General features: G+C 38.5%; 3 protein-coding genes across 3 annotated transcripts; 2 read left to right on the top strand and 1 right to left on the bottom strand.

The window, feature by feature from the left end:
- Nucleotides 1-4,411: 4,411 nt before the first annotated feature.
- LOC142163867 (uncharacterized) lies at nt 4,412-4,927 on the bottom strand. Its single transcript, XM_075221015.1, has one exon. The coding sequence runs from the start codon at nt 4,925-4,927 to the stop codon at nt 4,412-4,414; it is 516 nt and encodes a 171-aa protein (XP_075077116.1).
- Nucleotides 4,928-6,431: 1,504 nt separating this feature from the next.
- Nucleotides 6,432-11,283, top strand: LOC107770111 (proteinaceous RNase P 1, chloroplastic/mitochondrial). The gene is made up of 7 exons (XM_016589375.2): nt 6,432-8,253; nt 8,332-8,421; nt 8,532-8,713; nt 8,824-8,944; nt 9,432-9,500; nt 9,730-9,859; nt 10,710-11,283. The coding sequence occupies exons 1-7, from the start codon at nt 6,574-6,576 to the stop codon at nt 10,985-10,987; spliced, it is 2,550 nt and encodes an 849-aa protein (XP_016444861.1). The 5' UTR covers nt 6,432-6,573; the 3' UTR covers nt 10,988-11,283.
- Nucleotides 11,284-15,033: 3,750 nt separating this feature from the next.
- LOC142163868 (uncharacterized) lies at nt 15,034-18,690 on the top strand. Its single transcript, XM_075221016.1, has 5 exons — nt 15,034-15,065; nt 16,036-16,129; nt 17,250-17,537; nt 17,651-18,191; nt 18,302-18,690. The coding sequence occupies exons 1-5, from the start codon at nt 15,034-15,036 to the stop codon at nt 18,688-18,690; spliced, it is 1,344 nt and encodes a 447-aa protein (XP_075077117.1).
- The last annotated feature ends 5,214 nt before the right edge of the window (nt 18,691-23,904 follow it).

Genomic DNA, 23,904 nt, shown 5'->3' on the forward strand with positions numbered 1-23,904 from the left:
CTTAATGCCACCTATCCTAATGACTAAAGAGTCATCAACTTGGCCTTAATTTGCTGCCACCTTGAAGTGTAATGCTTATCCAAATATGCTTAATTAATCACCCAAAAATTCCTTAATTAACTAGGTAATCTCCCATTACCTAATAATTAACCAATTTCCCATATAGTTAAGAATTATCTCAAATTACTTAAAATACTACTTATTTTTAATACACCCTTATACATCATACTATTATGGTCATATGGTACCTTGTATGGCACTAGTCCATAAATACGGGGTATTATAGCTTGGACCATATTTTATCCCAAATTGCCAAACTTCGGCGAAACTCATTTTCTTTTATTTTCTTACCTTTTCTCCTTCATGAATTTACTCATCACGTGTTTGAAATAGCATAATGCTTATAATCACAAAATAATCTCGTTCCCGAGCTTACGTCGATTAACTTACGACGAAATATTAGCGTACAAAATAAATACGGGATGTAACATCTCATTTTGAGCTCTCATCAATTTATTTATGGTATGCTTTAATATACAAAAATGTGTGATGTAACAGAGAGGTTGTAGCAACGAATCTTTTGGGGGTTTTGAGTCTTACGACTGCGGTGAGAATCAGAATTCGATTAGGTTGGAAAAGAGCCTATAGGTGGTTGTTGGTCTGGTGTGGGGTTTTGACTGGGTGACAGTTGAGACTCAGACGCACACTCCTGTTCTTCATGAGATGACGACACAGTAGGGATGACACTGGTAGTGCTTGAAAGCTCTGGATTCTGAGACATAATGGAGTTTGGAAGTAGAGACACGAGAAAGAGAGGGTTTGCTTTTGAAAAAGAAGAGAATTTTGTGGCTTTGATGTGGATAGTTGGGAAAGAGACGTCTGTTGGGGTTATTTAGAGAGAGTGAGGGACCGGTTACAAATGGATGTAACTTACTGGGTAGATGAGTTTGTTTGTAACGGGTGCAACGTTTGGGTTTTTAAACAGTTGAAAGAGAGAGAGAGAGAGAGAGAGAGAGAGAGAGAGAGAGGCAGAAACAGTTAATGATATGGCACTTTTATAGCCGTTTAAAGTGTGTATGAGTGTAAAAGGAGCTACTAACCTAAGCCAAGGGAACCAGGTTCCGTGACTGAGTTTTGTAAATGAGAGCTTCATCATTTTACCAAGATGCAAGGTTATTGACTGCTTGTTTACTCAGTAATTCCCATGCGTGTTTACCTATAACATTTTAGAGATGAGTTAGAGTCTGCCAGAAAACACTGTTTAGCATTTTTGTTTTCCTGTTTATTCTTTCATAGCTAATTATTGAGGGTCCTGGTACTCAGTTTGATTTTATCAACCCCAGTGTTAGTCTATATTTTTCAAAGTGCTCTCTGCTCAATGCTTTGTTGAAGATATCTGCTACATGGCCCTTTGTTTTGCAGAACTTCATGCAGATGAGGCCCTTTTCAACATTATCCCTGAGAAAATGATGTCGCACATCAATGTGCTTTGTTCGCTTATGTTGAACCGGGTTCTTTTTCATGTTGAGAGAACTTGTGTTATCAAATATAAGTGGCACACAATTCGAAAACACACCAAATTCCTCCAGTTGTTGCTTGATCCACAACAGTTGAGCACAACAAGAGGTAACTGCCACATATTCAGCTTCTGCACTTGAAAGAGCCACAGAGTTTTGTTTCTTTGTACCCCATGAGATTAAGCATGACCCTAGAAAGTGTGCCATGCCAGATGTGCTCTTTCTATATCCACCAGATAACCAGCATAATCAGCATCATCATACCCAATTAAGTCAAAACTGTCTCCTGAAGGATAGTAGAGAACCAGGTCTTGCGTTCCTTTGAGATACCTTAGAATCCTCTTGGCAGCTTTCAGATGAGATTCCTTTAGAGTGGATTGAAATCTAGCAGATAATCCCACAATGAATACAATATCAGGTCTCCTAGCTGTGAGATACAAGAGTGAACCAATGATGCCTCTGTACATGGTTTCGTTCACAGGAGAACCAGGTTCATCCATGTCCAGACGAGTGGCAGTGGAAATAGGAGTATCAATGGTCTTTTAACTTTCCATCTCAAATCTCTTCAGGAGCTCTTTAATGTACTTCTGCTAACTTATCATCGTTCCCTTAGAGGTTTGCTTAACTTGCAACCCTAAGAAAAAAAATTCAATTCCCACATCATGCTCATTTCAAACTCGCTTCCCATAAGCTTTGCAAACTCCTCACACAAGGAATCGTTTTTTGCACCACGTCAACATAAAGTTTCACAATGAGCAGGTTCCTCTCACGTTTCTTCAAAAATAGGATGTCGCCGATTTTTCCTCTTGTAAAGCCATTTTCAAGAAAGAACTTGGACAACCTTTCATACCATGCACGAGGGGCATGTTTCAGCCCATATAATGCCTTGTCAAGTTTGAATACATGTTCAGGATGCTCATGACACTCAAAACCAGGTGGTTGTTTGATGAAGACTTCTTCCTTTAATTATCCATTCAGAAATGCACTTTTGACATCCATTTGGAACAATTTGAATTCAATATGCGATGCAAAGGCAATGAAGATTCTGATGGCTTCCATTCAAGCAACTGGGGTAAAGGTCTCATCATAGTCGATCCCTTCTTCTTGATTGTAGCCTTGAACTACTAACCTGGCCTTGTTCCTTGTAGTATTCCCAAACTCATCAAGCTTGTTTCTGAACACCCACTTGGTTCCTATAATAGTTCTGTCTGAGGGTCGAGAAACCAGGTGCCATACATAGTTTCTCTCAAATTGATGGAGTTCGTCTTGCATAAAAGTAATCCAGTCAGCATCTTTCAATGACTCCTTGATATTTTTGGGCTCAATTTGAGAAAGGAAATATAAGAAGGCAAGCGAGCTTCTTGTCTTTGACCTGATTTGAATTCCTGAATCAAGAAGAGTGATATGTGAACTTTTGTGCTTCCAAAAGATAGAGTTTCCATCTTTTGATATTTTTGGGCTCAATTGAACTTTTGGGCTCAATTGAACTCCTTGATATTTTTGGGCTCAATTGAACTCCTTGATATTTTTGGGCTCAATTGAACTTTTGATACCATCTTTGGATGTTTTCTTTCACTGCTCCATGCACAAGAAGATTAAGGATTAGACTTAGGAACCCAAACAAGTTTGGGTCCCTTGTAGTAAGAAAAAGGGCGAATTAAACTTCTTTTTGTCTAAGCAGGCAATACACATTTTTTATCAGAGGGACCAGGTTCATTAGCAGTAGTTACCTTTTCAACAAAAACTTTGTTTTTTTGTTAGGACTGAAATCTAGCTTTACAGGTTTCTTTAAAGTGTCCAGTGTTACCACAGTGAGTGCAAAGCCAGTTATCAGGGACAGTAACATACTTGTTGTGTGGATTGTAGAGAGTTTTTTCCTTCTGGAACCCGATTCCCCGCTTGTTCCCCCCGTTGCTTTTATACATGGCAGTGATTGTATCAGAGGGCCAAGTCCACTTTAGAAATTTTTCTAGGTCATTTTTAACTCTGCCTAGATCTTTCTGAAGTTGTCTGTTTTTTTCAAGTTCAGCACACATACTAGATTTCACCAATTTGAGCTAATTTTCAAGCTTAAGGTGTGCCTCACTTGCAACTTCCTTTCCCTTTTGGATGTTCCTAGAACTGTTTCCCCTTTTTAATTATTCAATTATTTCGTTTAGACACCAATATGTCATCTCTCTCATGCTCTGCGTTTTCAATTCTTTCAGTTAAAACATCTTTTTCTTTCTTTAGAACCTCAATGGTCTATTTTAGGTCAACCACTACGACTACCAGATCATCTCTCTCATGTTCTACCTCTCCTAGTTCCACAGTTAACATATTTTTATTATTTATAAGATTATGATAAGCATCAATTAAAACATTGACCAAAGATATAAGCTTCTTTTGAGAGTAAGACTTCAAATTTCTTTGAACGTCTAGAAAGTTTACTCATCATCATCATCATTAGATTTTTTCATCAGGGCAAAGATAGAGTCATATTCAGCTGCTTCGCTTTCAACTGCCATCATGGATGTGTCACCTTGTTCATCATCTTTCCCAGATTCACTAGAGGAATCTCCCCATGCACCAAGAACTTGTTTCACAACATTGTCAGCGACATCTTTTCTCTTGAATCTCCTATCAGGAACCGGGTTCCTCTTGGTTATTTTGTATGTGTTGTGCTTGTACTGATCTTTCTTGAGGAGAGGACAATCTTTGATGAAATGTCCTAGCTTCCCACATTTATGACACAAGTCATAACCTTTTGATTTGCTGGAGCTTCCCCTTTTTGGAATGCCTCCATTCATGAGAACCATTTTCTGAAATCGCTTTGTCAGGTAGGCCATGTCAACATCCTCACCACTTGAGTCATTGTTTTCTGCCTTGAGGACCAGGTTCTTCTCCTTTTTGAGTTATCTTCTTTCATGGTCCTTCTTATTCTTCATTTCGTAAGTCTTCATATTTCCAATGAGTTCATCAATGGTCAGCTTTTGTAGATCTTTTGCCTCTGTGATGGCATTAACTTTTCTTTCCCAAGAGCCATGTAATATGCTAAGTATTTTCCTGACAAGTTTGTTTCTTGGAATGATTTCTCCTAGAGAGTGGAGCTCATTGATGATGGAGGTGAATCGAGTATGCATGTCCTGAATGGACTCATCATCCTTCATCCTGAATAGTTTATACTCAGTAGTGAGCATGTCGATCTTTGACTGCCTAAATTGAGTTGTTCCTTCATGTGCTGTTTGGAGAGCCTCCCAGATCTCCTTAGCGGATTGACATGCAGAGATTTTGCAATACTCGTCTGGACCAATACCACAGACGAGGATTTTTTTTGTTCGGAAGTTTTTCTCTATAGCTTTGCGGTCAGCATCGTTGTACTCCTTCCTTGTTTTTAGAACTGTCACTGCTGGCTCACCAATGGTCTTCATGGGAACGAAGGGGCCATCGCAGATGACATCCTAGAGCTCAGAATCCTCAGCCATGGTAAAATCATGCATACTTGTCTTCCACCATCTGTAATACTGTTCATTGAATCTTCCTGGTCTATAGGTTGACTGACCTTCTTCAAAGTTTGGTGGAGCATCCATGTGGATCCTTTCTAGGTGTTAGCCTTGTAGAAAGAACCTGCTCTGATACCAATTGATATAAACTAAGGGTCCACCAAACTGTATAGAGAACCTGGTTCTCTATCAGTTTTCATAGAACACACACACATCAGTAAGTAAAAGACATATCAAAGTTTTATGTGAAAAACTCCCAGCTCGCGGGATTAAAAATCACGACCTACCCTCGTAGGATTTCAACTTCACTAACTGAGCAAACTTTAGATTACAATCTATTGTAATCTAGGAATTAACCTCTTAATCCCTCACCTACATGTAATAACTCTATTACAAGCCTCTTTGTAATAACCCTATTACAAAGCACACACTTTGACTAACTCTAGCCAAAACACAAACACATGGTTTATGGTTTTACAAAAGATCTCATACAGAAATGCTTCTAAGTAAGTTGGGTAGGAGTTACAAATAGATAACACTAATAAAGATACAACAATACTAAGGACGTATGATAGACTCGCTGGGATCTGGTCCTTGGTTATGTTGTTGCTTTGTTCTTCACTGACTTGAAAGTCGGCAACACACTTGAGAGAGAATTGATGATTTAGGGTTTTGCAAGTGTGTGTATTTCTCTTGCCTCATGTTGGTAATATACAAGTGAGGACATTGGGATGATGTATGCAATTATCCGGTACAAGGCATGCTCCATGAAGTGACTGTTGCACTATGCGTGTGTAGAAAACAGTGCAACGACTTTACAGCTGTGGAGAGTTGACTTGTAGTGTCATCAGAGGAACTGATGGACATATATTCCCTCTCCCGTTTCTTTGACTCAAGTTATTGGGACTTGTGCCAGACATGAGACTTGTTGCTCTTGAGCACTTTGAGGATGTGTAACAGGTTCCCGATCTGGTTCTTATTATGAAGTTTGTTAGATCATCAAAATACACAAAGGCACGTAACTTAACAGTTTCAAAACATTTGATATAATTTCATTAATTTGTCATAGTTAATCATTCTCCCCTCCTTTTCTCTAATTTGGAGAACAAGAGGGTTGATGTCATAGTCTATCCAAATTGTACGACTTCTTTTTGTTTACTCTAGGATGATCTAAATGGTCGATACTATCTTTTTACTAAAATAATATTTTGTTTAACTTTTAAGAAATTTAAATTTATTTATATGTTCAGGTTTAAATTTCAATGTGATGCTTTTTATTATTATAATTTTTAACTAATATTGTTTTATGCTATTAATATAATACATAAATTAAGTAACATCTTAAACTTCATATTTTTTTTTATCAATAGGAGGATGTTACGTTTTTCTTCTCTTTCTTTTTGTTTTGTTTTCTGGGAAGGAGGATCAGATCAATGAGAAAAAGACAGCAGACATCTTATCCTCGGAAAGAGCTAGGGGCACGAAAGTAAATTTAAAGAGTTCAACATCGTCCAGTGTCCTAATATAATAAGCTGAAATCCGACATTGATATGAAGCTTCACTAACGGCCACACATGGCCTCCACCTCCTACATCACCTTCAAACCCCTTCAACAAACTCAACTCAAACTCTATTACTTCACTCACTGCAGTAAGCATTCTTCAACTCTGTTTCACTCTTCTTTTCATACTCTCCTTTCTGCACCAACAAAATACACACTGGAACCACCAAGAATTTTGCCCTCCATTCAAGTTAAAGCACATGTCACTCACTTGGAAACAAGATTGTCCTTTGAACCAGAGCAAGAAATATCAGGCAGTAGAACTAATAATGAAAATAGTTCTGGGTTTTCTTCCTTTAGTCCCAAAGATAAGATGGTTGGCATGAAATCTTCAAGAGAAAATTTAGGTGGGAAAACAGTCATTCTAAAAGACAGAAATGCAAAGAGTGGATTAAAACCTAAAAGAAGTAGAGAATTGGGTTCTAATAAGTCCAAGACTGAAACTTTTGAGAAAAGGACAGTGAAGAGTAAAGGTAAAAAAGTAGAGAAAGAAGTTAGAAAAGATGGTGGTAATAGGCCAAGAATGGAAAACATGGAAAAGGGGTCAAAGAAAAGTAAAATCGATTCAACATTTAAGATAGGGTTGGATATGTGCTCAAAGAGAGGGGATGTAGTTGGTGCAATTAGGCTGTATGAGTTGGCATTGCAAGAAGGAATAGCAATGGGACAGTATCACTATGCTGTTCTTCTCTATCTTTGTGCTTCTGCAGCTACTGGTGTTGTTCAGCCAGCAAAAAGTGGAAGTGGTAGTAATAGGACTTTGAATTCTGTTGACTTGCCCAAGGGAACATGCTCTAGCAGTTCTGTGAAAATCAAAGCTTCAAAGAATGGCAAAATAACAAACTTGACTAATATGTTGAGCTTCTCTTCAGATAGGCACTGTCAAACTTTAGATGAATTGGTGCAATTGTTCAAGAGCAGTGCAGAAGCTTCTAATACAAAAAGTGTGAGAGGCGAACAGGAAGATCATGGAATTAAAGTGAGTGAAGAAGTGAAACACTATGCACTTAAATATGGTTTTAAGATATATGAGAAGATGCGGTCAGAGAAGGTACAAATGAATGAAGCAACCCTTACATCTGTTGCAAGAATGGCAATGGCATTGGGAAATGGTGACATGGCATTTGATGTGGTAAGGCTAATTAAAGAATATGGAATAAACCCGAGGCTGCGATCTTATGGTCCTGCCTTATCTGTTTTCTGCAATAATGGGGATGTTGACAAGGCATTTATGGTTGAAGAACACATGTTGGAGCATGGTGTCTATCCAGAGGAACCCGAACTGGAGGCACTTTTAAAAGTAAGTGTAGAAGCTGGTAGGAGTGAGAAGGTGTACTATTTGTTGCATAAGCTTCGAGAAGGAGTTCGACAAGTCTCACCTTCTACTGCAGATTTGATTGAGAAGTGGTTCAACAGCAAGATAGCTTCAAGGGTTGGGAAAAGAAAATGGGATGAAAGAACCATACGCGAAGCTATTAAAAATGGAGGTGGTGGGTGGCATGGACAAGGCTGGTTGGGTAATGGTAAATGGACTGTATCACACGCATATGTTGACTCTGACGGCTGCTGCAAATGCTGTGGTGAGAAGCTGGTGACTATTGATCTTGATCCTGTTGAAACTGAAAATTTTGCCAAGTCAGTTGCTTCTATAGCTGCGCAGAGAGAGAGAAATTCAAGCTTCCAGAAATTTCAAGTACGTTTTACTAACTGCTCTAATGATTAGGTTATTCTTGGATCATTTGTGTCTCTAGTGAGGGTGAAACAACTGCAGAGATGGCTTGACTATTATGGACCCTTTGAAGCTATTGTTGATGGAGCAAATGTTGGCCTTTATAGCCAAAGAAAATTTAGGCCATCTAGGGTAAGTGTTGGATGCCTTGTTAATGAAACGTGATATCTTCATGACACCCCTGTATTTTCAAAAATTCAGGTCTTCTGTTTTCTCTATTGAATGTTGGCATTTGCATTCAGGTCAATGCTATTGTCAACGGAATTCGCCAGATGCTTCCTTCGAAAAAGTGGCCGCTGATAGTTTTGCATAATAGACGTATTACTGGAGATAAGATGGATGAACCATTCAATAGAGCGTTAATTGACAAGTGGAAAAATGCTGACGCAATCTATGCAACACCTACAGGCTCCAATGATGATTGGTGAGAGCTGTAATCTTTTATTTCTAGGACGCTTTGTGCTTAGTCTGAGTGCCTTGTATTCTAATTCGTTTTCATTTATATTCTGATGGCGAATTAACTTGTTTCTTCAGGTACTGGCTGTATGCAGCTATAAAATTTAAGTGCTTAATTGTGACGAATGATGAAATGAGGGACCATTTGTTTCAACTTCTGGGAAATGACTTTTTCCCAAAGTGGAAAGAACGGCATCAGGTGAGTTTCATTCTAATATGCATGTTGGAGGTTCAAGAAAGTAACAAGACAGTCATGGCATATTAACTATCTAGCAATATATTCGTTTCTCTTGACTGATGTTTTATTGCATCGATAAAAGGTAAGGCCCTGAGGTAGAGATTTAGAGGAATTATTTTAAGAGGGAAAGGGCACCCAGGGATGTGAGGGGTGAGGGGGTGGAGAAAATTGGTTGTGGGCATCGAATTATGTCTAGGCAGCACAATGGTGACAATGACCTATTATTGACCATTGGAAAACAACCTTCTCTAGCCGTCGTTGCTTTTTGTTATAAAATTGTCCCTCATATCACTTCTTATTCTATCCATGAAGCAACATGAGCCATCTTTCTTTAATTAGCTTACTTGAGAAGGGATACCTCCATTTCATGATCTATATGCTATAAATTCAAATATACTTGTACGTTTCACAGTTTTCTGATGAAGGAATTTTCTTTTCTTAATTGAAGGTGCATTTCAGTTTCTCTGAAACAGGTCCAGTACTTCACATGCCGCCTCCCTGTTCTGTTGTAATTCAGGTCATTATTGCCTTTTACTTGATCTGCTTCAGAATATACATAGCAAATAAATTGCTCATGATCAATTTTATAAACCAAAATACAAATATAGGTGGGGCATTCTTCTCGATTTGCACTAATAAAATCAATAGCAGAGATTGAGCACATGTAGGAGAAGAACATTATTATGTTGTACTTGCATGTCATTTAACACAACTATCAGATGTAATCTTGTTCCTTATGTCTCCAGGAGTCAGAAAAAGGCTATTGGCATGTACCAATTGTCTCACAACAAGAATCTGAAGAAGAAAGGACGTGGTTGTGCATTAGACGTGCTAATTCACCTTTGGCAAAGCAAGAGTCTTCCAGCGTAGACATATGTAAGTGCATGTTACAAGAAAGGTTAACCAGTATCATAAAATAAATGCCTTAGTGCAATCTGACAGAATCGCCTAGTGGTCTAAGGCATCATATTTAGGCTCTAAATACTTACTGGAAAACAATCCTCTGTACATCTTGAAAACATTTTCTCCAGTCTTACTAATCACCATTCCTTATTTTTGTTTTCTAGCTAGTAAAATTTCAAAAGAGTGACTCTGTATTTTGCTTAGGATTTGAATGATTGTGATTCTGAACTCAAAAACTTCAGACTCCCAGTTTATTTTTCCAACCTTTCCTTCTCCAAGTCCACAAAATCTCAATTACTTATAAACTGATAGCGGCATGCAAAAAAGAAGAAGGATGATGGCAAGCGCACCTTCCACCAAGAAGATAGCCTTCCTGTACCGTATATTGCTTCTATCTGTTATTCTTTATGTCCAGCTGCATTAACTTTTGGTAGTATCAAGTTTCCAAAGTACATTGTGCTATTTCTTTCCTTGGAATTACAAGAAATGTGTAATATAGTAAACGAGCATGGCTAAACAAGTAAATGGACTGCATGGTATAGCATTTAGCATGTTCTTTTACATGTGCATCACAAACACAATGAAGTAAACTAGGCTTAGAGGATATATATGAATGTAAAATCAAACATCTTAATCACAGAGACCTAAACCGTTAAGATGTCAAAGCATTTGATTCTTGGATCAAATTCTACTTGTTTCGTGTTTATAGAGATACCTTATATGCCATTTCTTTCTTTCAATAGCAATCTTTACATTGCACACCTTTTCTCAAAGCACTTAGAATTATACAACATGTTTCCTGGAATGGTTGTATGCCATGCAGCCAAAAATGTTGGTGATTCCACTCACAAATGTACTTCTGAATTGCACTCACCTCACCACAAGGAAGATTCAACGGCCAGCACGAGAAGGAAAAATCAAGTTAAGGTGACAGGAAAAATGCATGGCAGCCACGATCGAAATAAGGAGGCACCTGAAGAGATATATAGAAGTCTTAAAAATATTTTACAACCGTCAATATCTGCAGATCATCATTCAATTCTTCCAGAACTGGAGGCTGCAGAGGAGCAAGGAGATGGCATGATTGATTTCCAAATATAATCTTTTACTTTGGAATTTGGACCTTTTTGACACAAGATAGTGCAAGGCAACCTAGCAAGATTTGCTTTTGTCGCTTTTGGGCTACTGCAGCCTCCAATCTATGGAAGAGTTTCTAGTTGTTAGGTATACCACATACTTGAACAGATCTTCCATCTAGATTAATTAGATAGGAATTCCTGCATTGCTGGGGAATTGGCAGGAAAAGAAATGGGAAGGAAAGGCTCGTCTTGGTTCTTTTTGGCTACATTAATAATAGTAGTTAACATATTCTTTATGGTGAATAATTTTCTTCAGTGTGAGTTGGTGTATTTTTCGTTTCTTTTGCTTCAATCTTTCCGTCATGTGCAACAAGTAATTCGGAATGAGCACAAAATACTCGAGGCAGTTCTCTGAACAGCTTACATATGCTCAGCATTCTAAGAGAGTGAGATAAACGTCAGGAGAATTATATCCATTGAAAATGCAATCGCAAGAAGATTAAGTAGAACCTCCAACAAACCTGATATCCAGAAAAAAAGGAGAATAGCTTACTAGGTTTGTACAAATGAAAGAAGTGAAGTAGTCCAATTGCTGCTTAGGTTGTAAACAACTAGTATGATTTGAAGCAGAGAGGGTATTTTCTTCTGCACAAATACAAGCACAAGCCTTATCTAGTTGAAGATGCAGTGGGGAGGAGTGGATTTTCACCGCCAGCATTAAGAAGATATGCACACAACTTGGGCAACATTAAAATCCTAAATAGAAATGATTGAAATCTCAGCTCTTATATTGTTTCGACATGTCAATTTTGATTTGCAGGGCTCGCAATTCAAGATTTGTTGTTTGACCACAATCACAAAATTCATACTATTCCTTAAAAATCGAGAAACAGATAGTGAACTGCATATTGATTTTACTGTTTCAATCGAGTGGCACTGTAACCACAACTAGTGTTGGTTTTGTTAGACTTCACAACCTTGATACTGTATAGGGTAAAATTAACAGACGACTGGTGGATGTTCGTCGAATGGACACGGGGCAGTAAAGACATGTAGGAGATGAGTCATCAAATAGCTGACATCGGATACAAGCATGTGACAGGTGTTGTATAAGCTCCGAAGACATTAAAATCGTAGAAGAGAATTTGAAAGCAAGGTACTTGTTGAAGAAGACAACATTAAAGGAGCAACCATTATAGAGAATCATAGCATTTACACTCAACCGTTATGCACTATCAAGAAGGGTTTTTATTCACCTTAAAGAGGAGCTTGCTTTGAGGATCTTGTCTCCCCTAATTTAGCTATAAATAGAGAAATTTGTACTCATTGAGCGACACGAAAAAAGGCTAAGCTTACTCTCTTATTCTGTAAAATCTTATTTTGCTTATACTTAGTTTTCAGCATTGTTCTTGTTTCCATAGAAGTTCAATTCAAGGCCCATCCTTGTCTTTTCTTCAATTATTCTTATTTTATTCGTTTATGTTCTTCGTTATTTTATTTACTGAGATCAATTTAATCCACGTGTCTATAAACCACATTACAAATTCAATTATACCGTTTTACGGGTAAATAGTTTAGCGCCCACCGTGGGACATAGACAATTATGGTATTGCTTTGATCTATCCATCTTTTTATGACATACTTTGAAGTTTTTTCTGTAGTAAGCAAAAAAATAAAAATAAATATGGCACTCAATGATGTCAACAACTCGCTCAATGTTGGAACAAACAACATCAATGAGAATGAGGATAATTTCTATGATAGAGATCGGCAGGAGATTCAACCAGTGAAACTCGTATCGATGGGAATGAGTCAACTCCGGTCTAGAAGGAACTAAATACTCGGGGTGCACTCCTACCCCTGATGATATGGATGATAAACCCGTTGTCGAGACGGTAAAAGTTTTGAGAGCACAATAGGGGAAATCACGAATCATCTCTCAAGACAGGACCGAATAATGACTGAGCTCCAGAAAGCGCTATTAGTTGCTTCAAATAACTCCAATAGAGGAATTCGAGCCACTCCCAGCGTGCCTGCAAATCAAACAACATAAAGAACCAGTAACATCGCTTCGAGGGAGGAGTTTAGATCTAATGATAATCAAGTAGGTGGTACAGAACAACAGATCCGGAAATGAAAATAACACAGATGATCCTTTTAAAACCGAGCTCATGAGGTTCATGAGGGAAATGAATGATCAGATCGATCAAAACTCTAAGGAATTCCACGCTCGGATGGATCAGATCCGGGGGCACCTCCGGTATTAAAGGGCCTGGACTCAAAGAAGTATACTCAATTGTCATTCAACCCAAGTGCGGCCCCGTAGTTGATTCCAAAGAAATTCAAAATACCGGATATTTCAAAATACGATGGAACTTCGGATCCACAAGAATACATCACAAACTTACACTACGGTTTTGAAGTGAAATGATTTGGCTCCGCATGAGATCGAATCAGCTTTGCTAAAGAAATTCGGCGTAACCCTAACAAAGGGAGCATTAACTTGGTATTCACTCTTACCTGAATTGCTTCTTTTGAAATGTTTGCCGATTTATTCATCAAAGCTCATGCTTGGGAAAGGAAAGTCCAAGCTACGAAGAAGGATATATGTAGAATTGCTCAAGGAGATTTTGAGTTGCTACGAGAATTCTTGATCCGGTTCCAAAAGGAGAGAATGTTATTGCCGGCAGTTTCGGATGAATGGGCAGTAGAAGCATTACCCGATGTCTCGATCCTTAAGCTCTAATGCCTCGAGGAAGCTAAAAGAAAATTTATTGGAATTTCAAGCAACCACATGGGCTGATGTTCATAATTTCTATGAATGAAAATTAGAATTGAGGAGATTAGTTAGGTTCTTCGTTGTCATCCAAGGGTCGTAATCACGATCGGAATCAAGAAAAGTTCAAAATGATCCTGATGCGGATCGGAGATCATCCAGGAATCATTTTCAACCTTATTTTATCAAACAAAAGATCTTATGGGCGTGGAGCTAAATGTTTTCAGTCATCGGAAAGATTTGGACCAGACAGAAGGATATATCATGGACGGAGTAGCAGAACTTTGAAAGATAAAGAACTATCAGGGTCTCGGGATTCAGGATATCCCAGGTTATCGGATTACAATTTCAATATCAATTTGATAGAGTTGGTTTCAGTTATGAGAAACATCAAGGAAGCAAGGTTCCCGAAACCAATTCGATCATACTCCAGTCAAAAGGATCGTAATTTATGGTGCGAGTTCCACGGTACACATGGCCATAGGACTGGCGACTGCCGGCACCTCCGTGAAGAGATAGTGATGCTGTTGAAAAATGGTCATCTTAGTGAATTTTTAAGTGAACGTGGGCCAAGAACAACTACGGTAGGAGTCGGGATGCAACAGAACCGGAAAAACCAACAACAGGGTCTCCCCGCCTAATAATAAACATGATTTTTGGTGCGGTTGAAGTAAACGGGGTGTCATTTTCGGCAGCAAAAAAGATAAAAATATCAGTCACTCATGGCAAGAGAATCTTAGAAACATCATAGGATGATGAAATCACCTTCACGGGGGAAGAAGCTGATAGACTTATTTTACCGTACAATGATGCTTTGTTAATATCTTTAAATATTTTAGATTTTAAAATTAAGCGTGTGTTGGTTGATCCAGGTAGTTCTGCCAATATTATCCAACTAAGGGTCTTAGAACAAGCAAAGCTAATCGAAGTTCCGACAATGAAGCTTCTGGCCGGGTTCAACCTAACAAGCGTAACGACCCAAGGAGAGATCGTGTTGCCTACATATGCTGAAGGGGTGACGAAATCCACCTTGTTCAAAGTTGTGGATGGCGATATGGGCTACAATGTAATTATCGGTAGGCCATGGATCCACAAAATAAAAGTTGTGCCATCAACTTATGATCAATTTCTAAATTTTCCTACATCAGACGGGATTAAGCAGATTAGAGGTGATCAACCTGCTGCAAGGGAAATGAATGTTGTCACCTTATCTAGCAGTAATGCGGAGGAAATCAACAAATAGTAGCTTCAAGAACTGGTGTCAACTTCTGTTCCTTTCCTGGTTAAAGACGATGGAGAGGAAGAGACATCGAATATTGACCAGGTGCCTAGATCATTCTAGGTAACAGAAGAAATGGATGTAACAAAATAAAAGAGGACTTTCAAGAGTCACTTAGCCCCTTGACCTCTTCTCTCAAAAAAGACGTTGTGCGGGCAAGTCGATCAAAGTCAGAGGGCCATATACTACCAATATAAGAAAATGACTACCACAAGACCAGGTATACCAATTTGGAGAAAACCTACTTGGCTTTGGTTTGGGTAAGGCAGAAATGTAGATCTTTGGCAAATCAATATGGGTTCTTTCGTAATTAGGTTGTTCTCCGAACCTTGTTTGTTACTGAGCTGGGTAACTCAAACCCTATCCCTTCCTTTCTTAATAGTAGATAGATGTAGAGCTGGAGACTCCCTGGTCTTGACCGTATCTTCCCCTGGAGGAGTAGTAACATTGTTTTCTCTATGGGCAGATGACATAGGGACTATAAAACATGACTGATCACATGACTCAGGTTCTTCTTGTTGATGACTCAAGGTTTTCTTGGTTGGGTCATGAGAATCTAGTCGAGATCGAGATATTTCTTATCATGCAGCTCCTAGATTGAAAAGAAGCTGGTGGGCCAAGGCTTAAACTGCCAGACAAAGACGAGCTAGCTCCTTCTACTGTTGTGACTACCTCTCTTATCTTTTCTTTTAGAAAAGTAAAGGACCACCAGAGAGGTAAGTGCTTTCATGAATGCGGTAAACCGATCGATCTTTTCGTTACATATCGTGGACAGAAGCACTGCAAAAATCCAACCTGATTTTTTATTCGTTTGACGAGGAAAGACAATCGTGCTTCTAGTTTCCATTCCAATCATCATATTGAGTCAACCATAGAAGAGCTTGAACAAGTTTCTATGTTCACAAAATTCCCAGGGAGGAAGGTTTACTTGTGAATGAGGTTGAGCCCCGAATCAGGTTTAAAGTTGTTGAATTTCTTAAAACTAACACTGGTTGTTTTGCGTGGTCTCATTCAGATATGACAGGTATTCACTAGAAGTGGCTATCCACAAGCTAAGTATAAACCCTAATTTCCCTCCGATAAAGCAGAAGAAGCTGAAGATAGCTGAGGTCTAAGAAATAGAGTTGGAAAAGAAAAGGTAACTAGGTTGATAAATATAGTTTCAAAATGTGAAGTAAGTTATCCAAATTGGTTAGCTAACGTAGTAGTCGTACCAATTTTTTTTTATAATGTGCATAAACTATAAGGATTTAAATAAGGTTTTACCTAAGGATTCATTTCCATTTCCAAACAACAACCAAATGCGATGCTTCGACTGGGCATGAGCTGATGAGTTTTCTTGATGCATACTTCGGACATAATCAAATTAGGGTGCACCCAGAGGATTAAGAAAAACCTCATTTATTAAAATTTTTCATACATATTGTTACAATGTGATGCCTTTTAGGCTTAAAATGTCGGCGCCACTTATCAGTGGATCGTTAATAAATTGTTCGAACGCCAAATAGGTAAAACCATGGAAGTCTATATTGATGACATGTTGGTTAAGTCTCTCAGTGCAGGGGATCATTTGACCCATCTTCAAGAAACATTTGACATCTTGAGGAAGTACAACATGAAGCTCAATCCGGGAAATTTCTTGGTTTCTTAAAGAGAAATTGAAGTACATCCTGACAAGATTAGGGCCATAGAAGATATCTCGGACCAACTGAAAAGTGTAAAGGAGGTGCAAAGTTTGACCTATAGGTAGGCAGCCCTTAGCAGATTCATATCAAGGTAGTCAGAAAAATGTCACCATTTCTTTTCACTTTTAAAGAAGAAGAATGACTTCCCATGGACTCCGTAGTGCCACAAGTGACTTGAAGATGTATTTTATGGTCCTCACTTAATGTCTAAACCGAAGGAGAGAGCATAATTGTTAATTTATTTAGTGGTATCATAGGTTGCGGTGAGTGCAGTTCTAGTCCGGGAGGAAGAAGATATGCAATTTCCTATATATTATGTTAGTAAAATACTGTCAGGTGCGAAAACATGATATCTACACCTGGAAAAGCTGGCTCTAGCTCTCGTAGTCGCCTCTCAAAAGCTTAGACCCTATTTTTAATGTCACACAATTATCGTTGTGATGACTTTTCCCTGAGGAACGTTCTTCATAAACCTGAATTGTCGGAAAGATTGGCTAAATGGGCAGTTGAAATTAGTAAATTAGATATTGAATATAAATCGCAGACTGCAATTAAGTCACAAGTTTTGGCTGATTTTAGTTCGAAAATGACGCCTTTAGCTGCAAAAGAAGCAGTTCTGGTATTGGGAACTACTTCCGATCTACGGACCTTATTTACGGATGGTGTATCCAACGTAAAAGGTTCCGGTCTTGGGATAGTACTAATAACTCCTTTGGGAGAAATCCTGAGACGGGCCATTCAAACTGCTCTGTTGACTAACAATGAAGCTGAGTATGAGGATATGGTTGCAGGACTTGAATTATCCCGGGGATTAGGCTTCGAGATGATTGAAGTAAAGTGTTATTCCCAGCTGGTGGTAAATCAGATATATGGGATCTTTGATGTGAAAGAAGAGCGCATGCAACAATACTTGAATAAAGTTCAAATTTTACTTTCCTAGTTTAGGGAGTGGTAGAGATCCATATTCCAAGAGAAGAGAACATGGAAGCGGATGCGTTGGCTAAGTTAGGTTCGTCCACGGAAATTAAAAGAGCTTATTCTGGTGCAGTTGTTCAGCTATTGCATTCGGTCCTTGACACAGATGGCTATTGCGAAGTGAACTCAACAAACCTAGTTTGGGATTGGAGAAATAAGTTCATAGAGTATTTAAGGCATGGAAAACTGCATGCTAATTCTAAAGCCTCCCGGGCATTACGAACAAAAGTTGCCCAGTTTTGTCTTGTGGATGGACAATTATACCGAAGACCTTTTCAGGGTCTGTTTGCACGATGTTTAGGACTATCAGAAGTTGATTATATGATGAGGGAAGTTCACGAAGGAGTTTATAAAAACCAGTCCGGTGCGGATTCATTGGTGCTCAAATTAATAAGAGCGGATTACTATTGGCCCCGGATGGAACAAGATGCAAAGACATTTGTACATAAATGTGATAAGTGCCAACATTATGCTCAACTGGTACATCAGCTAGCGGAACTTTGTCACCATGGTCATTCATGAAATGGGGGATGGAAATAGTTGGTCATTTGCCTCTAGGGCTCGGGCAGATAAAATTTATTTTAGTTTTGACTGATTATTTCACTAGATGGGTTGAAGCAGGTGCTTTCAAGGAGATTGAAGAACGAGGAGTGATTGATTTTATTTGGGATCATATCATTTTCTGGTTTAGAATACCAAAAGAAATTACCCGTGACAATGGACCACAATTTAAAGGTTCCAAGATTACAAAATTCCTAGAGGGGTTGAAGATGAAAAGGATCACATCCTCCCCATACCATCCAAGTGCTAATGGTCAGCCAGAATCAACTAACAAGGTGATAATTCAAAACCTAAAAAGGAAATTAGAGGATGCAAAAGGCAGGAGGCATGAAGAGTTGCCCGGAATATTGTTGGCATATCGAACAACGGCAAAATCGAGCACAGGAGAAATGCCTTTTTCCCTTGTGTACGGTGCGGAAGCTTTGATTCCGGTGGAGATAAATGAATAGACCATGAGGTATTCCCGAGAAAACGAGCAGGAGAATGATCAAGCATTGTTGATTAATTTGGAGTTACTTGAGGAGCATCGAAACTTGGCTTATACAAGAATGATGGCACAAAAGCAAATGATGGAAAGATACTACAATCGTAGAGCAAATATTCGTTATTTTAAAGTTGGAGACTTGATCTTCCGGAAGGTAACTCATAATACCCGGGAAGTCAATGCCGAGAAATTGGGACCGACCTGGGAAGGATCTTACCAGATTTCAGCTATAACGGGCAAAGGTTCATATCAGCTGAAAAATCAAGATGGAGTAAAATTATCAAGAAACTGGAATGCAACTCACCTTAAAAGGTAATACTGTTGAAGATCATTGATTGTATTGACAGTATGTACTTCACTCTTTTTTTCTTCGTCCAGTTTTTGTCCCAAATGGGTTTTTTATTGGCATGGTTTTTAATGAGACAACAACGTACAACGTACTCCGAATATGTATTGTCAATAGCAACAACAACTCCAGTGTTTGAGTTCTCATACTTTGCATCCAAATACTGGGGGGAAACTTTTGTATATTAGAGAACTAAAAGTGTCAATAAAATCGGGAACTGCTAGAACTAGAAACTATATCTTGAACTTAAAAGATAAGTTGTTATGAAAGACGTCGAGTCAGGGTTAGGGATTATATGTCCAGCTTTGTAGAAAAAAGAAGTTCAAATTAGCCATATGTATTGACAGTTTTATTTACTTAAGCGAATGTACAAAATTTTTTGGTTTGTATAAATTTACTTTTGAAAATAGAAGGAATAATTAAAAGTCCTTTTGTTATTATATCTTATTTCTTGTCCAAATGACCTAATTTTTCTTTCATTTGAATACTATTTAAATGTCAAATGCAAGTGTCGGAATAAACACGACACGTCATATTTAAGAAAACCGTAAACATAAGGGCCCTCTCTTATGAAACTTTCACAATTAAAGGTTATCAACCAGAAGTAGAAATACCCAGTGTTAAAGTTAATCGGATGAGAAAAAATCCTGGACTTTATCAATAGAAAAATAAAAAGATATCTTTTGCACATAAGTTAAGTAAAAAGGATATCTTTTCTTTCAAAAACCCTGGACCCAATAGAGACTCCAAGATAATTATAAGGAAAAGAAAAAACATACATTAGTCTGTTTTATCAGCAGAGTGTGAAGGGCGAGAAGTATCTGCTGCATCTTTTGAAAATGAAGGTTGCTCAGCATTGGGTTTAACATTTTCGCCCTTATCTTCATGATCATCTTCAGTTTCTTCCTCGATCTCTGAGGACTTAGAGAAAGTGCTCGAGGAACTTGAAGCAATAGGCTGGGCAAGATTGTTTTTGAAGGTAGTTGTTTCCAAGGCAAGAGCTTCAGCGATGAAGTTGTCTATATTGCCTTCTTTGGCATCCTCCAAAGTTTTCCTCCTCATGTGATATGCTGCATGAGTTTTCTCAAGAAAGAAAGAATCTTCTTGATATCGGAGTTTGGCTTGGAGTCTATGGATTTTTGACTGCAACTGCTCATTATCAACCTTCAAGATATCATAGGCCCCGGAAAGGTCAGTATTGTTTTTCACATGTTCGCGGTTTTTCTCCATGACCCTTTTGAGCCTTTCTTCCATTCTTGCCCTCTTCTCTTCTGACATAGTAGCTTCCTCGATTTTGGAACGTAAGTTCGCTTCCAGGTTGTTGGTTCTTTCTATGAAAGTAGACTTGCGTTCGACTACTAAAGTCACAGCATCCTGCAACTCTGCCCACTTGATCTTTGATTCAGCAAGTTCAGCATACAAGTGAGTACCCTATTGGCTATAGGCCATCTTTTCTTGCTCAATTTACTCCAATCGGGCTTAGAGTTCTCCCATGTGAAGAAGCGTTGCCTCTAGAGCCAGGAGGCACTCAACAAGTTGATCCTGTTCAATATCAAGTTGATACTATAAAATAGCAAGTTGATCCCGCTCAACCCTAAGCACTTTTTTATCCAAGATCGTCTTTTGTAAGACTTCGGAGGCAAGGAGGTTAGCCTGTAGAGACAATATTTGAAGTTTTCAAAGGCGTTGTTTAACAAATATAAAGGAAGGAGAGAAGGATGAAGTGATACTTGAGCAGCAAGATGCATGCTATTATTGATCAGACATTAAGCAGAAAGAGCATCCATTTTCCTCCAATCTTTATCCGAAGCCAAAGGCTTCAAGTAGTTGGCTACCCCCACCATCTTGGAAAGCAAATGGTATTCATACAAAACTGAACGGGTAACATAGCGTTTATTGTGGGTTTTGGATGGATTCCGGGAAGGCATTTTCTATGTTACCTTGATCGGATGAACGGGGAAACACACATCTTTCTCTTGTTCGGCGGGGACCGGTGGATAGGCAGGAGCTGGTGATGGAATAGATGTTGGAGGATGCACATGAGATTCATCATTCTCAACCAATTTTAACTCTTGAAAGAGTCCTTCTATGTCCTCTGGTTGAGCTAAGGAAGTTCTTAGTTTTTTTTAAAGAGAAACCGCTTCATCATCATCCTCGATTTTATCTTTATTGAGGACTACTGTGGCTGGTCCTTTTGGGATCTTTTCTGTAACTGGGGGTTTCTCTTAGCCTCAACCGTAAATGTATTATTTCTTTTCTATTTTTTATCTTAGGAGGGACTCAGGGAAGATGTGCCTTCACCGGAAGCAATAGCGGCATCACGAGACCTATTTCGATCAAGGGCTTCTTGAATTTGTTATTGTGCCACCTTCGGGTCATGTGAAACCACGATAGTGGGACAGACAGAAGATCCCTTCGGAAGGACTAACATGTTGATGTAAGAAGTCAAAATTATCTATTGCATAGAGATAAAAGTTAAGAAAGGAAAGGGGAAGTTTTTCTTACCAATGTTCTTTCCTTTCCAGTTGAACCTCATAGAAATTTCCTTCCACATAGGGGAATCCGGTGTGGAAGTATCCAGAATTTTTTGAACCCATTGAGTTAGATTCTCAACTTCTAGAGGAACCTAACAGGTGGTTGAAATAAGAGGAAAGAAAGTTTGGTACAAAGGGGAAGTTCCATTAACATGGTAAAAGAGGGATGTTAAGAAAGCTTACGAGATGCTGACGCTTGTAAAATGTTCCCTGGAGAGACAACAACAAACCTCTCCATTCAACCACGCTCGTTGTTGTCATCAACACTGGTAATGATGGCATGATGTCCACGTTTGCTAAGTTTGATCACGCCTCCATAAAAAATTATAGGGGCATAAAGGTTGATCATATGTGCAAGAGTAAGGTTTTCTTGAGTTCGGGAACACAGATATCAGAGACAAGCCACCATGCACCATATTTCCAGCTCCACTTGAGCCAAACAAACTTGATAGATCCGGCAAAACTCCAAGATGATTGGGTCTATTTCCCTACCAAGCCTTAAATTAAAAGGGTATATGTAAACATAAACATACCCTGGTCTGCTGAATGTGATCCTCTCCACTTCACTAGCGGCTAAAACCTCAATGTTCTTCCAGCCACATACCTCTTTTATAGTAGGAATATTGGCCGAGTGAATAGAAGAGGGATATTCACCAACAACTTTGTTTCTATCGTTATCTAGGTTAGAAGTTTTCTTTTGAACATGGAGATCATTTTTCCAAGACAACTGAGAAGGGATGATCGTGTTAGTAGAGGGAGGTCCAGCATCAGGTTTCTTAGACTTGTTCTTCTTGGAGGCGGCCGCCTATGCATGTTCATGTGTAACTGGAGGAAGAAATAGCAGAAGACACGTGATGAAAAGTACGAATTTGTAAGTTTTACTAAGAAAAAAGGGAGTTTTAGAAAAGCTTTAGGTAAACTCGGAGAAGTTATAAAAGTGAAAGATGAAGGTGATGTAAAGGGAAGAAGTTTATAGGCGGTACAATGCAAGGCCATCATTACCTAACTAACTTGCGAAAATACTTGTTGAATCACAGGAAACCATATGTTCGTCTCATTAAATGCAAAGAGATGTGCATCCTTTCAAATGCCAAAAACCGTTCAAGAACTTTCCCGCCAAGAAAAGAGAATGTCTTATCTACCTTCAAGTCACATCAAGTTGAGTCACCGGAAAGAAGGGGGACTATCTGTATTGGGTAAAATTAATAGATGATAGGTGAATGTTCGTTGAATGGATACGCGATAGTAAAGACATGTATGAGATGTATCACCAAATAGCTAACACTGGGTACAAGCATATGACCGGTGTTGTATAAGCTCCGAAGACATTAAAACTAGAGAAGAGAATTTGAAAGAAAGGTACCGGTTGAATAAGGAAGCATTAAAAGAGTAGCCGTTACAGAGAATCATATGATTTACACTCAACCGTTATGTAGCAATCAAGAGGGGTCTTTATTCACCTTAAAGAGGAGCTTGATTTGGCGAACTTGTCTTCCCTAATTTTGTTATAAATACAAAAAAATTTACTCATTGAAAAATACGAAATACTTATCTAAAAAAGGTCTAAGATTACTCTCTTATTCCTTAAAATCTTATTTTGCTTATACTGAGTTTTCAGCATTGTTCTTGTTTCCAGAGAAGTTCAATTCAATGCCAGGCATGTCTTTTCTTCAATTATTCTTATTTTATTCGTTTATGTTCTTCATTATTTTATTTGATCTGATCAATTTAATCTACGTGTCGATAACCATGTTACAAATTTGAGTTTACCGTTTTACGAGTAAATACTAAATTAAAGGAGGGAGAACAATTATTTATTTATTTAGCAGCATCAGAGGTTGCGGTGGGTACAGTTCTCATTCAGGAGGAAGAAGGTACGCAATTCCTTATATATTATGTTAGTAAAATACTATCAGGTGCAGAAACACGAAATCTGCACCTGAAAAATTTGGCTCTAGCTATCGTAGTCGCCTCTCGAAAGTTTAGACCCTACTTTAAATGTCACCCAATTTGTGTTCTGAGGACTTTTCCCCTAAGGAAATTACTTCATAGACCAGAATTATTGGGTCGATTGGCTAAATGGGAAGTTGAAATTAATGAATTAGATATGGAGTATAAATCACAGATAATGATTAAGTCACAAGTTTTGGCTGACGTTGTGGTTGATTTTAGTCCAAGAATGATGCCTTTAGCTACAAAAGAAGCAATTCTGGTATCGGGGACTACTTTCTGTGTATGACCTTGTTTACGGTTGGTGCCTCCAACATAAAAGGTTCTGGTATTGGGATAGTACTAATCA

Source organism: Nicotiana tabacum, chromosome 9 (genome assembly GCF_000715075.1).
Source record: "Nicotiana tabacum cultivar K326 chromosome 9, ASM71507v2, whole genome shotgun sequence".
NCBI classification, from domain to species: Eukaryota; Viridiplantae; Streptophyta; class Magnoliopsida; order Solanales; family Solanaceae; genus Nicotiana; species Nicotiana tabacum.